Consider the following 18,088-nt stretch of genomic DNA (forward strand, 5'->3'; position numbering starts at 1 on the left):
AATCAGCAATTTGCACAGTTTTCGTTTGTCTCTTATTATTTGATATAAATTGTTCTCAAGCTGGATTTAAACTTATAAGACCCAGATGTAAGTTTTGAGCATATATACAGTATCTGCGGTATATAGCAGCATGTGCGTTTATGAATTTGAAAGATGAAAAATATTCAAAAGTGTGGGGTCTGTAAGATTTTTTAATGTTTTCAAAAGTCTTATGCTCAGCAAAAACATATGACTTACAGTGCATATTATTTACAGTCTTTACTCACTGTCATTTTTCAGAAATCATTCTAATATGCTGCTCCAAAAACATTTATCATCAATGTTTTAAAAAGCTCCTTAATATTTGCGAAAATGTGATTTTTTTAAAAATTCAGAATTATTTGATGGAAAGTAGAAATAGTAATATATTTTGTAACATTCTAAATGTCTTTAATGTCACTTTTGATCAAAGTAATGCATCCTTGTTGAATAAATGTATTCATTTCTACTAACTGAGCCCCAAACTTTTGAATGACAATATGTATATACGGACTATCATGCTAAAAATAATGCCAAAAAAGTTCTACTATTACACTATTAAATAAAGAGCGATATTTAAGTAAAAAGATTTGAGAGGTACAAAGGGGTTAGATTTGCGACTTTAGTTTTGTGTGATCAATATGCCATCACTTTTGTGTGTTTGTACGTTTTGTATGTGTAAATTTTGAGTTTAAAACAACATAAGGGCGAGTAAACAATGACTGCAGTTTCATTTCTGAATGAACTAACCCTTTTAAAACCTTAAAACTTAAATCAGTGTACTAAAGGAAATACCAGAAACATCTGTGCTCTGCATAAAGCTTAAAAATTAAAGTGTACCTCTGATTCGTAGAAAGACAAACCTAGTGTGTATATGTGTGCAGTCTTTCATATTTAACATCTGACAAGCACAGAATGAAAGATACTGGGGTCAAAACCATTTCGGCCTTTGGTAAGAGCATGTGTTATTTGTGAGCTGCGTTGGACCGCTAGACTTGATTAAGACTAAAACGAGCGGAGAAACACGGCGGCCATGCAGGACATTAGCCGGAGACGGCGTGAATAAACCTTGTCGAATGGTAACATGCACATAAAAGCAGCACACCGCTGCTCCTTAACAAGCTTCTTCAGGGAAACACAGCAGACAATACGCCTTAATGCGTCCAAACTGGACTTAATGAAAATGTTGTGTTTCACTTAAAAAACACAGAAGGACTGGGTGCTTTTCTTTCTGAAAGGCACAAACTGCGGCCCACTTCAGTTTGGCTTTCAAACGTCGCGAATGTGAGAGTGCACAGTGATACGCAAACACACACACATACGCACGCGCTCTCTCGTTTAGGGGGCAAGGTTTTGAGAGTGCTCATTTAAAGTCTTAAATCTGTCCATTAGGCTCTATTGTGGAGAAAATGTGGAGTAAATGAATATAGCGCAGCTTATGCTAAAAGCCTTTGCCACAGCAACCAATTAAGAATAAATGATTGGCTATAAAAAGCGCCTTACTTCCTGTTCCTCGTCTGTAAATAGTGAGGCGGGAAGCACTCTCTTCGCTCATTAAAATGTGTGCGCACGCGTGTCGTCCTGAGTGGAGGTATAGGCGGCTCTCTAAAAAGACAAGGCAGGAATCCATTGAGCGTAAATGAAAAATCAAACCCGCCGTTTCTTTCGAAGAGCGTCTGCTTCATTATGTTGGCCTAATGTTGGGCCGTAAAGCAGAGAAAGGTATTTGAACAGCCCAGGTGTGTGTGTGTGTGTGCGCGCATTCCCGAAAGGCATCTGAACAAGCCAGATGCACACTAAACCAAGCTTTTCTCTTCTTGGCTTCCATTTCTTTGGTTTTCTCGTGCTTGTGTTTGGTTTTATCAGCTGAAACGGTTTGTTGCGCCAAGGAAGGAGGAACAAATTTGATCAGGAGAAGTTTAAAGGTGAAGTGTGTGTCACTAACGTAACTGCACAAATGAAAAAACACACAGGTTTCCATGGTCACAAAAATTGATAGCCCTACCCCAAATTGATAAAACTGGTTAAGACATTGGCTGTATTCAAAATCAAATACTTACCTAATACACACACAAAAAAAGATTAAATGTATTAAAAATGTATTTAAAAAATGTAAAAAGAAACAATTTTCAATCAAAACTGCATACTCCAATAACATAACAGGAAAGCATGACTATTATTATTTTTTTTATATATATTTTTTTAATATTTTAATAAAGGTTTCCTGTACCCAGTCTGTCATTGGTCAGACAGATAGTCCTGTCCACATGGGATTTCATTCAAACTACATGCATACATACAAGTATTATTTTAGTATCACTGAGATAAAATAATATTTGGAACTACAACTTATTTTGATATTTTCCATTTTCACTTTAATATTAAAGTTTTAGTCATTTTGTTGTATACTTTTATACATTATCTTTTTTTTTATGATTATATAGTTTTTTTTTTTATTACATTTTATTCCAGTAAAATTTTTTTATTTTAGTTACATTTTTTATTTTTATTTTAGTACATTAAACTAAATAATAAGAAATGCTGCCATGGTTTTTCTTAACACTAATTTAATTTATTTAGTGCTGTCAAACGATTAATTGTTATTAATTGCATCCAAAATAAAAGCTTTTGTTTACATAATATATGTGTACTGTATATATTTACTATGTACATATAAATACACACACTTGCATGCATTTCAGAAAAATATGATATATTAAATGTATTTATAATATAAATTATATGAATATAAATATAGACATGTAAATATTTTCTAAATATATACTGTATGTGTGTGTATTTATATATACTAGGGCTGTCGATCGATTAAAATATTTAATCGCGATTAATCGCATGATTGTCATGAGTTAACTAGTGATTAATCACAACTTAATAGCACTTTTTTTTTCTAAATGTATCTTGAATACTTTTCAAGTTTTTAATACTCAAACATGTGCATGGACAAATATGGATGCTTAATGCAAATATATGTTTATTATTATTGAAACCATAGTCAGCATAGAGCATAAAAACTAGATGTTTCAAAGATCATAGATGTTTTTCAAAGAACTTGTTCATGTCTATTAGAAACATGAAAAAAGAAATACCAGGTTCCCATTGCTTCTCTTTCTTTGCACTGAGCTATTTATTGACACAAGCCTGTTTTCATTTTTGCAGACAGGGCAGCTCACTTCTTCTGAAAATGCAAAATGTACATATATTATTTATTATTAGATTTGTTTGCCTCTCTGTGCCCACATACTGTATTTTGATGCAGCTAAATTCTCAATAAAATGTTTTCATTGATAAATTTTACTGTTTCTGTTGTCCGAACGTTCAAAGTGGTGAAACAAGAGGTGAATTTATGAACTGATCATATGCAGTTTTTCTAGGTTAGCTGGGCAATACATTGAATTTTAATTATATATTTGCAATAGCAGAAAATTAACATCACAATTTCAAAATACCCCCCCCATCAAGTCTTCTAAAGACCGTCATTAAACTAGTTAGTCTATGATCATCTTTTGAGTTTGTAAGTTCAATAAATTCAAGTGAATCAAACTGCCTGATTCAGTGAATCGTTTCAAAAATTTGTATCAGATCACAACTTGGACACTTTTTAATGCACTGCTGCATGCATAAAAAAAAAATAGGTATCATTCCTCTTTGTGCTCAATGACTAAATACTGTTATCTAGATTTTGAGTTTTTTTTATTTTGTGCATTCAACATTTTTTCATTCAGTTTAGAGGGAAAATGACTTTTTCAGAACATAGGCTTAAAATATAGGCTTTCAAATAAAATCACCCAATCCTGTGTAAAATGTCCTTGAGGTTTTTGAGAGGGGTTTGTCCTGTAGATGTTTTTGAAGATGAGACAGTGCTGTATTTTTGAGGTGTTTAAGTGTTATTTCTTTGTGTTTACAGCATCAGTATTGTGTTGTGTAAGTGCTAAGAGGTGTTTGTATTACCCTGCTCTTTGGTGAAGTCTGCTTCACTCATGATGATGGGCAGCAGCAGCTCTCCTACCGCAGGCTGGATGGACACACTGAATTCATCTTCTTTAGTACTGAAAGAAGAGAGAACAGCACAATAAGGTCACCACACACCTGCCCATCTTTTTCTGTGTTTCCCTTCTAAATATTCACTACTAGTCAAAAGTTTGTGCGCTTAGCAAGAGAGTTGAGAAAATAAATTAATACCTTTTTTCATTATGAATGCATTAAACTGATCAAAAGTGACAGTGAACACTAACAGTTACAAAAAATGTCTATTTAATTTACTTTTGAATTTTCTGCTCATAAAAGAATCCTTAATTACCATGTTTTCTCACAAAAATATGAAGCAGAATTGTTTTCAACACTGACAATAACCTAATTATTCAATTTCTTGAGCAGCAAATCAGCATATTAGAATGAATTCTGAAGGATCACGTGACTCTGAAGACTGGAGTAATGATGCTGAAAATTCAGCTTTTCATAACAAAAATAAAATACATTTTAAAATATATTAAAGTAGAAAAAAATTATTTTAAACTGCAATAATATTTCACAATTTTTAATCAAATATAATTTTTAATCAAATATATGCAGTCTTGGTGAATGTAAGAGACTTCTGAAAACATTTAAAAATCTAACCCGGAAAAAAGACCAGGAATATGTACAAAGAAAGTATATTGGATCAATTCTGATGTCACGTTAACTAACAAATTGATGTGATAAAGCCGTAAAACATTTCAGGGAAGTTGTGATAGTGTTTCACACTTTTTAAACAAGTAAAAACATTTTACATTCACCAGAGATGCTGCAACACAATCTATTTTGTTTTAAGACCCTCCTCTCATCCCAAAAGATTAAAATAATAAAGTTATTGATTGTCAGGTTTGCCAGTTTACTTTGTAAGTAGCCAATTAGCTGAGAAACAGAACTGTTATTACCATCCCACCGGATCAATCATCACTGATCCACAGACGAAAGACAGAAAGAAAGAGGGAGAGAGAAGGATGAAAGTCATTTCTATTTTCATATTCGTATTGATTAGCATCATCACTGTTTGTGGCCTGCCATAGGAAAGAATACTATCAGGTACTCCGATAAAGACTGAAATCTGACATTAAATTCCCATCATGAAGAGTGGCAGTCTGGGAAATAGGAAGCCAATAAGGAGTGAATCCTGGAGTGGGAGAACAGGGGCACTACGGAGATCAGGTGATGAGGGGAAACAGGCTTGAAAAAGATTCAGAGACCAAATAAGCGGGCTAGGGATCAACGTGCAAAGTAAATCCAGGTATTACTGTCTAATACGGCATAATCTCTTGACGCAGCCCTGATAGAGAGGGGCCGAATCCCTCCTTAAACCGCTCGGCTTTGGTCCAGGGCCACAGACACGCGTGCAGGCCTGACCTGCGCCCACTCGTCTCCATGTCATTGAACTCACATTGGCTCCATTAGCAAACATAATCTACCGGTCGCTCTCTCGCTCCCTCTCTTCAGCTTGGCTGTTTATGGTGATGTTATTCACGCCTGGCTATTTCACTGTATCGATCACAAAAGCCTTCGGCGTAATCGAAAAAAGAAAAAAACAATTACAAGCTTTGTGGAGAAGTGTAATCGCTCTAAATTAGATTATAAAAAAAAAATGTAATGCATATTATTACCATTCACACGATTCGGTAATAATATATTTTTTAAAAACGTATTGAAATGGGGAACAATTACTTTTGTCTTATTTCCCCCTGTGTAAGGATAATGAACAATAGTAATTTAATCTGTATAATGACATGCTAGCGCCATCATAACACACATAGTGAGTGTGTATTCATGTTTTTGCTGAACGTAGGTTTTTGAGGAAAGCAAACACCATCGTGCCTCGTTCTCAGATGTGTCAAAGTGACCTGATCCAAGGGTTTTAGTGCTACTGAAGCATAATGACTCGAGGTAGGGATGGAAATGGTTAGGGATTTAAAGATTATGGCTTCTCTCAACAATGTGTGCCGTATATGATATGTAGTGAACTGTTACCACAGCTGGAAGTTTGCAGCTTGTGTGGAGTCATTGAAGTCAACGCCCATGGACACTGTTACTGACGCCTGCGGCTCCAAACGCTCTGAAGAGAGAGAGAAAGATCTGTCAGCATGCTGTCTGAACAATCAAAACCACAAGATCAATCTAATTCTACAGAGAAAGACGTAGAACCAGCAAGGAAGGAAGGACAGAAAGATGAATGGTCAGGAGGCATGAAGTATACACAAAAGGAAGTGATGGATGGATGGATGGATGGAATGAATGATGAAAAAAAGGAAAGAAGGTAAAAAAAAAAAAAACTAAGGAAGAAAGGAGGGAAGATTAAAAAAGGGAGGAAGGATAAATGGAAGGAAGAAAAGACAGAAGGAAGGAATAGAGGAAAAAACTTAATGAATAAGGAAGTAAGAATGGAAAGGAGTGAATAAGGAAAAAGCAAGGTCAGAAGATTGGAAGTAACAAAACAGAAGGAATGAAAGAAAGAAAAAAGCAAGGATGGATAGAAAGAATGAAGGATGAACTAAAGGAAATAAAGAAAGAAGCAAGGAAGGATAGATGGAGGGAAGAAAAAACAAAGGAAGAAAGGAAGGGGGACGATGGAAAAAAGGGAGGAAGGATGAACAGAAGGAAGAAGAAATAGAAGGATGGAAGTAAGATAAAACGGAAAGAAGGAAGGACAGAAGGAAAATAGGAAGGCAGGAAGTAAGGAAAGAAAGGAAAAATGGACAAACAGAATAGAGGGAAGTAAAGATAGAAAAAAAGAAGACAGTATGGAAGACTGGAAGAAAAATAAAAATAAAAATAAGGAAAGACAAATTGAAGTAAGTAAAGATGGAAAGAAGCAAGAAAGGATGGAAGGCCAGAAGAAAGAAATTAAAGGAGGAAGACAGTAAAGAAAGCCAGGAGAATGGAAGGAAGAATTAACGAAATGAAGGAGGGAAGGAAGGAAAGAATAAAGGAAAATTAAAGAAAGAAAGAAAGAAAGAAAGAAAGGCCAGAAGGAAGAGTTTAAAGAAGGTCAGAAGAAAGTAAGGAAAACCAGAAGGATGGAAGGAAAAAATAACAGAATGAAGTAACTAAGCAAGAAAAAACAGAAGGAAGGAAGAAAAAAGGGAGAAAAGAAGAATGAAAGGAAGAAAGGACAGAAGGAAGGATGGAAGGGAAAAAAACAGGAGTGAAATAGTTGGTGTAGAGTTGAACTGAAATTGCAGCACAGTATAAAGAAGCTTCATCTCTTCTTGATCCCTCCCAGCCATGAAATTCATCTTTATGATGCTTTAACAACACGAGCATGGTTCAATTTAATGTTATAAAGCCCAAACCTCTCCTGTGAATGACTAATACCGCTTTGTGACAGAGAATGAGAGAAACAGGCCGAGAGAAAACATAGGGAATGTGAGTGTGTGTTTGTGTTGTGCACCACTGTGAGTCGTGTGTGTGATGAGAGGACCTCTGCTAATCGATACACCGGCTGAAATCATATCAGCTGCATTAATACAGGCTGAAGGAGGGAGAATGTGAGTGTGTGTGCTGGAGAAGTCTCAGCTGGACAGTCTGATTAATAACTAATATTTATCAATGTCTAATTTGACTGTTAATAGTTACTAAACACCTTGAAAATTAATGGGTTGCCTTCTTGAATTCTGCTAAATTTAGAAGGTCTGCTGAACCGATTAAAATTTACATGACAATCAGAGAAAGAACGATTCAACTAAATAAAGGGTGAAAATAGGACCGCAAAATCCCTGATTGGAAGAGAGAGAGAAAAAGTAAAGATAATACACGAACCAATGTAAAAATAAATAAAGAAATAAATACCGAAGTACAATATAATAATAACAACAACAATAAATACCTGTAAACAGCAGTAATTAAAAAAAGCTCAACATAAAAAATAATAAATAAAATAAGGTAAAAAAAAAACACCATTATTAAAATAAAAACTAATTGTAAAAAAACCTACTATACTTTAAATAAATAAATAAAATACTTCATAACCAAGTATAGTGTAAAAAAAAAAACTAAAATAAATAAAATAATAATGTAAAAACACCTATTATTATTTTTTAAATAAACTAAGAATAAATAAACTATTATTCAAATAAATAAACAAAATTAAATACTGTACAAATTTAATTATAATCATAAATAAACAGTGTTAAAAAGTAAAATAAAATAAACTATGATTACAATAAATAAATGCTCAATGTAAAAACTGCTATAATTAAAATGAATGAATGAATACCCTATTTAAGTAAAATAATGTAAATAAACACCTAATGCAAAAAAAATATATATATATATAATTAAAACAAAAAATATAAATAAATTATATGAATGCCCAATGCACAAAACTATAAGAATACCCAGCGTAAAAACAACAACCATGATTAAAATAAAAAAAATAAAAATATGAAAGTAAGCAGTAGTTGCCAAATAGGTGTTGATATTGATAAACGTGACTGTTCAATATGTTCAATATGCAGACTCTTTTAATATGCTCATGTTTGTGCCAATTTCAGAATGATTTGCACTTCAAACTCTACATTCAAAAGCAAGCAAAAGCACGGAAATCTGGTTCTCCATGTTATGATCCCTGTGCATTACACATTAACAGCTAGTCCTGGTAAACTCCATTTAGTCACATGTGAAGCTCACCGATAGCATTAAAGCGGTGGATGTTTTGTCCAGTGGAACTCTTCTCAGAGATGTGGATGTTCTCCAGGGCTTGGTCACTACTGTTGCTTAGTGTCAGCTGCAGGGATACCATGCTGTTGCCATAGATACAGGGCTGCCGGGTGAAGCGGTACTGGGCGGACAAACCTTTACCCGTCATCCTGTGGAGCAGCTCATGGGAGGTTTCTGGCACAAACACGGGAGAACTCGCCTGCAGGGAGACACGCACATGCCAAGAAACAGCGTCAAACTGACAAGCAAGAAATACACAAAGACGGAGAAGAGAACACCTGCAGTTGGCAACAAACTGATTAGAAAAGGAAAGAACAATATGTATTGAAAAGAAACTCGGTCATTATGATCAGCAGCAGTGTGTTCTGGATAATTAGTGGTGGTAAATAAGTAATATTCAAGACTATAGTTGAGTTGCATTATTCCTGACCATGTTTGATCTAATTCTTTTTTTGTCTGACCAATAGAAAATGAGAGGAGGAGACCTGTATGAAAACAGTCATTATTTTGGCAATTAATTAAAACTTTAAGACATAAAATGTGTAACATGTCAATGTTCACATAAAACATACAAAAATACTTTTGTACAGACATGAAAAAGAAAAGGCAGTACATAAAGAGCAACCATCAGCCCTCTTAATAAAGCCACCTTTTAACTTTTATCTTAATGCAAAACCTCTGAGACACAGATGAAGATGATAGAGAGGCATAAGGCTATTTTCATTATGAACACATTAGCGAAACTAAATGCAATGTTAGAGTAATGCTAGGATGCTCTTAATGCTGTCTTAGGTCATTTATAAAATAAGAAGAGTGGAAACAGAGCTAGATTTTTTTCCAAATACCAGTGGTTCTACAAAGCATCTGTGCTAAAGTTACCATAATAATGCATAATAATTACCATAATGTGCTGCTTCATATTTTTGCGCAAACCATTTTTTTCAGGATATTTTTTTATGTATAAAAATCTCAAAAGAATAGCATTTATTTGAAATAGAAATCTTTTCTATCATTATAAATGTCTTTAATGTCACTTTTAAAAAATGGAATGCATGTTTGCTATACAATACTGTGTATCTTTCATAAAAAAAACTCCAAACTTTTGAATGGTAGTGTATAATATGGACCATTATATCAGCCATGACAAATATAATCTGCAATTTTATCAGCAAAAATGGCTCTAATGGTGCATCCCTGATTTACACTAGTTTGCATCAAGAAAATCACTGTAATGGCCCAAAGAAAAGAAAGGCCAAGCGTCATGCCTGAATTGCGTCCTGTGACACAGGCTGCCATCGATATGACGAGTGTTGAAAGACCACTGACATCTCAATGCATTACTCCTGACTCTCTGGATTCTCTCTAGCTCGTGTGACAGCAGAACAGATCGGCGGCTGATGGCAGTTTTCTGGCTCTACACTGCACTCCTGAACACCTGGACAGGGATGACATTTCTGCCTGCAATTTATTTGTTGGCTGTGGCTCGGTCTTCAACACCAGCAATCCCTCCGAGCTATGCATTCCATCTGCAACCCAACACTGGAGTATTTTCATAGAGTAGTGCAAAAATGCAAAAAAACAGTGCAACAGAATTAATGTAAAAATGTGCAAAGAAAAATAGCATCCTTTCATATTCTGAATACTGAAGTTCCTCAAGGCTCTGTTTGCGCACCGGTAATGTTTTCACTGCTCAGTTCTGAATTATTTAACATTGTTAATGTTAATGCACAGTAACAAAACAACACTAGGTCAGAATCAACACATTGTTTTGATTTTGCAGAAAAAAAAAATCAGAAGAATTCTAGGAAATGGGTTTAAAAATGGTAAAAAGAAAATATGTTAAACATAGCAGAAAATAATTCATATTAACAGCTAAAACAATATAACATTTTGTAATATAACTGATACTTTTATTATTAAACAATATAAAAAATCTAAAATAATATGTTTTACAAATTATATTAAATTGACTAAATTATTCATATAACCATCATTATTTTAATATTATTATAAAACATTATATTTTGTTAAATGATATTTTAATACTAAAATATATGAAATGATGTAATTATTAAATCCAGATAAATAACATCAAATTATAAATACAATGATATAACAATTTAATATAATGTTAATAATATTATGAAATATAAATTGACCGTTGATGATATTAAATTATGACTTAAATTACTTATGCAATTATTATTAATATTATTTTTATTATATTATTTAACAAAATATTTTATAAAAACAAACATGTAAAAATAAAACCAATATTAAATAAAAATATTTTATTACCGTATTGACCCAAATATAAGACGACCCTGATTATAAGACGACCCCCCTTTTAATGACATTTAAATACTTTTTGATATACCATACAAATAACAGGTAGCCCATCTGAATTATATAACATTTAGGCTATCCATCTCATAGTAGCCTACCAAAATTGTATTAACAGTAGAAGTGAAATCTTATTGTGGTCTTCAAATCTGGGTCTTATGTTTTAAAATCACTTACTGAGGAAGTTTGGTCCCATCAGGCTAACATGACAGTTACGACTCATGCCACTGTAAGCATTTTCTTTTTCTTTTGTTTTCACTCGCAATCTTTACGACACACATTACATTACATATTTCATGGCACGCGCATTTTATGCGTTTTTGGCGCCACCTATTTTTGTGGGTGTATTATTGACATGTCAAAGTCTAGAGTAGACCAAGGGTATAACGTCGGTCCTGGATTGCCGCTGTCCTGTAGAGTTTAATTCCAACCCTAATCAAACACATCTGAACAAGCTAATCAAGATCTTCAGAATTACTAGAGCTACTAACAGGCAGATGAGTTTTTTTTCAGAGCTGGATCTAAACTCTGCAGGACATTGGCACTCCAGGACCAACGTTGCCTACCCCTGGTCTAGACCCTGAATATAAGACGACCGTGTTTTTTCAGATGCATTTCCAAAAAAAACAAACATTGTCTTATATTCGGGTCAGTACGGTAATATAATAATAATACATTATTTTATATATAATATTAACATTATAAAACATTTTGATAAATTACATTATTCATATTAAATAAAATTAAATACAGATAAATAATATTACATTATTAATACAATCGTAATACATTTAACATTATACATGTTAAATTAAATTAATTAAACATTAAGTTAACATTAAAATTATTTTGATACATTTTAAATTAATATCATCAAATCAAGTATCAACTATAAAATTATTTACCAAAAAAAAAAAAAAAAAAAAAAAAAAAAACGAAGGTGGGGCATATGTAGAAAAAAATGATGGGCGTTCGAATTCTGCGGAAATTTGCTTCTGTATGGGCCTGCACATCCCCTACAATCACCATGACGGATGGCGCAACCGAAACTAGACAAAACCAAAATAAAATTGGTTTGAAACCTGACAGTATGAATGAGTTGGTTTATCTAAAACAGCACCGTTATACGAACACAGCAGTTATGTGCAGCTGAAAGCACCTTTAGATACGTCATATCCTTTTGTAAGCTTTCGACAAAAACACACACGCATACACACGCACACACCATGAATTTATAGCCATGCTTTTGGAGGTGTCAAGCTGTGTTGATAAAAGTAGCCATAATGTTTACAGCGTCAGATTTACCACACAGAAACGCGCACGTTGTGTCCACCGTTTCATGATAACCGCTCCTGTCAGTGTCCTCAAGGACTGGACGAGCCAATATACAACACAGCGCTTATGATCACCAATATAACACACACACTTCGCGTCCTATAAAGTGGTCAACTCCGCTGGGCGGTGGAAGAGTAAATAACCGAAAGAAAAGAGCAACCTTGACCGCAGCGTCCCGCACACACGCTCGGACATGTCTCCCGTGTGAAGGGGAGCTTGATTGAGGGGCTCTATTATGGATGAGCTTAAAGGAAACCTCAGTGATGGATGACAACTCGCTCTAGTCACCTTCACATATCCCAGCATCCTCTCTGTCCAGCTGCCACCCAATTCTGCTGACAGATGCAAAACACATCCACTGGCTGGGATAAAGAGGGAGAGAGAGAGAGAGAGAGAGAAAGAAACCAGAGGAGGGAAACGAAGGATAAACGGAGGACATACAGCAGAGAGAATTAAAAATCTATTTTCTATTGTTGTTTGAAATCTAATTCATTTGTTTATGAGATTTTCTGTAAGAGAAAAATGTCATTTGGCGAGGTGTGTGCATGCATTGATCCTGTCAGATGTTAAAAGTCACCGTGATTAATATTGAAGGCTGTGAAATAAATGTAAAGAAATAGGAGTTTGTTTGTTTTGTGTAGCGAAATATATAAATGTACAAAAAAGCAACACGTTGTGTTTTGTGACATTTTTTGGGTAACAGATCAGTTAAAAGAACTAAAATCGAAATCACTTTATGGCCTAGTACGCTTATCAAATCTCAGATACTTTTTACTCAAAGTATCTATTGCGTGTATTATATATTGCCTGTATTGTGTTTCAGATCAAAGAGTGTCACTATGTTCATTACACATGAGCATCTGGTGTTTTCAGCATCTCAAAGCGACTTGGTTAACAGTAAATTCTGCTAACTCCATGTGCTTAACTTCCATTTGGGAATACAACATGTGGCAGGTTCAATTTATTTTCACATTAGCATTTTTATTTTTACATTTTTGTGAACAGACGATTACAGAATTTCAACCAGAATTGTAATGAAAAACTTGCTGTCAACTAAACACCGAAATGTAAAGATTGAGGGTATCGAGTGAAGAAATTAAAACATACTGTAATTTTACTACTGTAAGCTAAAATAATTAAGATACATTATTCACTGTCACAGTGCAGATGTATTACAATAATTATGTATACAATAATGCATAATTTAAGATGTATAAAAAATGTTATTACAATATAACAATTATTATTATTATTATTATTATTAATAATTATGCAGACTGAAACAATATCATAACTAATTTGGTGTGATTTTAATTGTATTAATATTTAGAATTTTAAGGTATTTTGAGATATTTTGAAATTTGAGATATTTTTGTTTTCAGTTTAAATTTTAATTCCAGTAAAAAAATAAATAATAATTTTGATGTGTATTTTAATTATAACTATTTTATTTTTATTTATTTATTTTATTTTTTTATATTATATTAATGAATTATATTATTAATATTAATTTGATATTACGATTTAATTTATTAATTTTAATCTCAGTTTTAGTTTCAGTTATTTCAATACATCACGTTAGACAAAAAAAGAGAAATGTTGCTTTAGCAACTAGCTGAAATAAAATATATTTTATTTTATTTCATTTAATGTTTATTTTATTTCAAAAAACAAAAGGGGATTTTTTTATGTTTTTAGTTTTAGTTAACTATAATAACCCTTATTTGAGTCCACTATAAAATGTAGATCAACATCAATGCAAATAGATTTTTTATTTTTTTTTTCTGTTCAGTTTGGTCACTGCAAAACGGGTTGATGCTCTTAATTTTTCTCTCAAAGTTCACCATACTGATGCATTTAACTTGAAAATACATTTAAAAATTCATACTCTTGGACCCCCAATGTTCAACCAACCATAGTCTCACAAAATCCTGTGGGAAACACTGATACTTGCACACAATCAAACCAAAGTGTCTTATAGTGCTCAAAAAGCCGTGCTAAACGTGTCCAGCGTAAAGCACATGTGATTGACAGTGCGAGTCGGCATCTCCACGTGCGTTTCTACCTTGCTGCTGAGTCATAATGAGGACGGCACTGAGCGTGCTCCGAGAAGAACAGGGTCACCACGGCAACGCCGGCCGGCTGATGGGCACCAAATGAACAAATTATGACGCGGCCCCCGGATTGTGATGGGGTCAAATGCCCCCCACCCCGCGCTCAGCCTGCGCTCGCCCTCGTTCGCCCCGCGCTCGCCCTACACTGACAGTTCAATTTCCCTCCGATGCCCTGCGTTCGGCCCCCATTCGCCCTGTGCTAATTATGAATGAAAAGTTATCAGCCGGCTCCCCAGACGCGCGCTTAAACAGTATTTCAGAGCAGATCCGCACGTCAAAATGTTATTAGAAACGGGAGGAGCCCAGGCAGATAGTTCGCACACTGACCCCGGATCGGCTAAATACCGCCGCTAACCGTCCCAGAATGCACCAGAGTGTCTCTCTATTTCACACACCGTTATTTCATCTGCACCCGCGCTGGCCAGTCACACACACACACACACACTCGCAACCGTGTCGTATGAATATATTTTCATACATCTGCATGCACGCAGCTAAGAAAACCAGCTGTGTGACGTGACACGCCATAATGAATGCCCGCGTTTGAATGCATGTATGTGTGAGTGAGAGAGATGAGGTTTATCCACCGTGACTAAGATTATAGTGGCCTGTAATGTATTTATGCATAGCATTGACTTTAAATAAGCCCTTTCTCTTTCTCTCAATCTCACCCTTTATTTCAGCTCTGATTAGCCTGCCCGCCGAGGCTCGTGGGTAGTATTCTAATGACCTGTGCCTAACAGCTTCTAGCTGCGCAGTGGCCCGAGCCTGACGAGGCTGTCAATCAAAGCGGCAGCGCTGACACCTGCCCAACGCGCCAATACAGGTCACAGGGGCAACCCTGCAGTGATGGACAGGAGGAGAATAGGAATTCTGACAGATGGAGGTTGGAACCTATAGGAAGTTTAAAAGTTTTCTCCGACTCTGGGATATCAAAGATTGTGTGTTATCAGCAATCATAGTTCAACCACAGCGCTGTCAGCAAGATGTCTGGAGTTTAATAGCATGCTCGTATACTCAAAGTAATAAATCGGTATGACCTTTGCATGCTTTTTGACATTTTATTGAAAACAAAAAGTATTTTCTTATAATATTAGAATATTAATGATACAGAGAACTGGAGAAAATGATGGAATGGATCAGGAAATCGTAATATAAAGGTCAGAATGTGTGACGTAAACAAAATTAAACATTTGTTCAAATGAAAACTTATTTTTCACAATACTGTATGTAATCAATAAGACTTTATTAGCCCTGCTTTACAATCATTACTGAGTAAATCCACAAATCACTAACTCGTTTGCTTTTCTTTTAAAGAAAAATGGCAGATAAAAATCTAAATTATTTCCAGGCAAATAATAAGAACTGTCAATTGACAAGTTGGTTTTGTTAATCTGATAACAGCTAGTTATTTAGTTTTTAACCAGTTTATTGCTAGTTTACACAATTCTTTCAGGTCTACTAATATGATGATCAGACAAGTGACTATTTTAGTTAGCACTGAATTGATTTTTTTTAAAGAATTTAATACTTTATTTAGCAAGGATGCATTAAATTGATCAAAAGTAAAAATTAGATTACAAAAGGGTTATATTTCAAATAAATGATTAATCAAAGAGTCCTGGGGGGGGGGAAAGCATTATGTTTTTCACAAAAATATTAAGCAGCACAACTGTTTTCAACACTGATAATACTAATAAATATTTATTGGTCAGCATATTAGAGTGATTTCTGAAGGATCATGTGACACTGAAGACTGGCGTAATGATGCTGAAAATTCAGCTTCAAATAAATAAATTATTTTAAATTTGAATAATATTTCACACTGTTTTTAATATTATGTATCTATATTGTACATTAACTTTTGCTTGTGTTTACTATGCAAAAATATCTTTATCTATGCAATGTCTTTACAAATACATGCTAAAAGAGCACCACAAAATACGGTCCATATTCCGCTAAGAATCTTTAGGTTGAAATATGACAGCAGCACAGGTCTATAAACACGCGTATAGTATGTGTGTTATTGTCGGGGGGTGTCTGTGGGCCGCTGGGATATTACAGTTCATGTGTCAATCCTAAAAGAGAAAGACACAGATAGTATTTGAGAAGAAATGACCACACATGCTTCATTCATCTCTTACTGACATCTCTCCCTCCCTCTCGCTCTCTTGACATCCCTCTCTCCCTGACACAGGACTCTCACGGGAGAGGAAGGAGCCGTCATACTGCAAAAGGTCAACAATCACATACGCTGACAACACACACACACACACGCTGGACGCACACAGGAGAAGAAGAAAGAGGGAAGACAATGAAAAACCAATCTATAATACAGCAGAACAAAAAGAAACAAAGAACATAGAAGACGTCTAGATGGACACAAACAAAAGACTGGAGGGGAAATTATAAAAAGGAAGTGGTATAATGTACAGTCAGCCGGTCATTAACGCAAAATAAACCCAAACAGGAAGAATATATAGTTTAGGAGTCATTTAATGCAAACAAATCAACTCAAAGTATTCAAGAGAGCTTTATTATAACATCAACATGAAGTCAGACGGACACACACCTGTAAGGCCGATGCAGTGAGTGAGATCGAGAGCCCTTGCAGGTCAGACAGCAGACTAGGAGACAGGATGGAGCTCTTGGGTGTGGTGACCACCGCGGGCAAGACTGTCAAACAAAAAACAATAACAGCATTAAAACCCATATATATATATGTATCAATACATTAATTGGTCCTGTTGCAAAAGAGATTGAACTACCTAACTAAACAGCATATTGAGATTTCTGTTTTGTCTCTATTTAACACATTTTACTAGTTTTAACTGCATTATGCAAATTTCCCCTTAAAATCAGCACAAAAAACGAGTATAAGGTACCTATATAGCTTTGTCTAAATGTTAAGGCATCATCATGTGTATCCTTTACAGATAAGCAAGCAACATTCTATTGTATTTATATGATTAATCATGCACTTAAGGTCACTGCACACTGAGTCTGAAATTTTCGCACGTTAAAAAATAAATACAACCTCACGTTGTGTCAATCACATTTACACACTGCCTGCAAAACGTTCGTCCGTCATAAAAAAAAAAAAATCGGATCAGGTTCGATTTTCTGCGTTTTCGCATTCCGTAGCATGCATTTTGATAGGATAGGATGAGGAATACGAAAAAACGCATGCAAAAATTTCAGACAGTGCAATGACCTTAACACAGCAGATTAGATATACTGTATCAAATTACAACCCAGTCTTTGCAATTTGATAATCATGCTATACCATATCGCATTCTCAGGCATTGTTAGAATACATTTTTAAAAAGTTATCAGCTAATTGGTGATTAACACTGTTTAATATACTCACCAACACTGATTTTTACTCGCATTTGGTGCTTGGCGAGTGTTAACTTTAGGCTCTGCACTTGTATTTCAACACTGACAAGTATCATATTAAAGTTAACATCTAATTAAAGACAAACAACTTCATCTAATTTTTTGTGTGTATTTTTAGTAATTATTAGACAAAAAATATTAATTTTGTAATTATTATCTATGCAATGTCTTTA

General features: G+C 34.6%; 1 protein-coding gene across 3 annotated transcripts in view; it reads right to left on the bottom strand.

Moving 5' to 3' along the window:
- The window catches only part of LOC306855760 (AP-3 complex subunit beta-1-like), a 66,370-nt gene that overhangs the window by 10,576 nt on the left and 37,706 nt on the right, over positions 1 to 18,088 (bottom strand). For all 3 annotated transcript variants that reach the window (XM_079394608.1, XM_079394606.1, XM_079394607.1), the window contains exons 22-25: positions 17,089 to 17,192; positions 8,695 to 8,923; positions 6,037 to 6,121; positions 3,988 to 4,085 (exon numbers count right to left, since the gene is read on the bottom strand). In XM_079394608.1, the coding sequence (XP_079250734.1) occupies positions 3,988 to 4,085; positions 6,037 to 6,121; positions 8,695 to 8,923; positions 17,089 to 17,192 (516 nt within the window). The remainder of the gene's footprint in view (positions 1 to 3,987; positions 4,086 to 6,036; positions 6,122 to 8,694; positions 8,924 to 17,088; positions 17,193 to 18,088) is intronic.

The sequence above is a fragment of the Barbus barbus genome, assembly GCF_936440315.1.
Source record: "Barbus barbus genome assembly, chromosome: 36".
Classification (NCBI taxonomy): domain Eukaryota; kingdom Metazoa; phylum Chordata; class Actinopteri; order Cypriniformes; family Cyprinidae; genus Barbus; species Barbus barbus.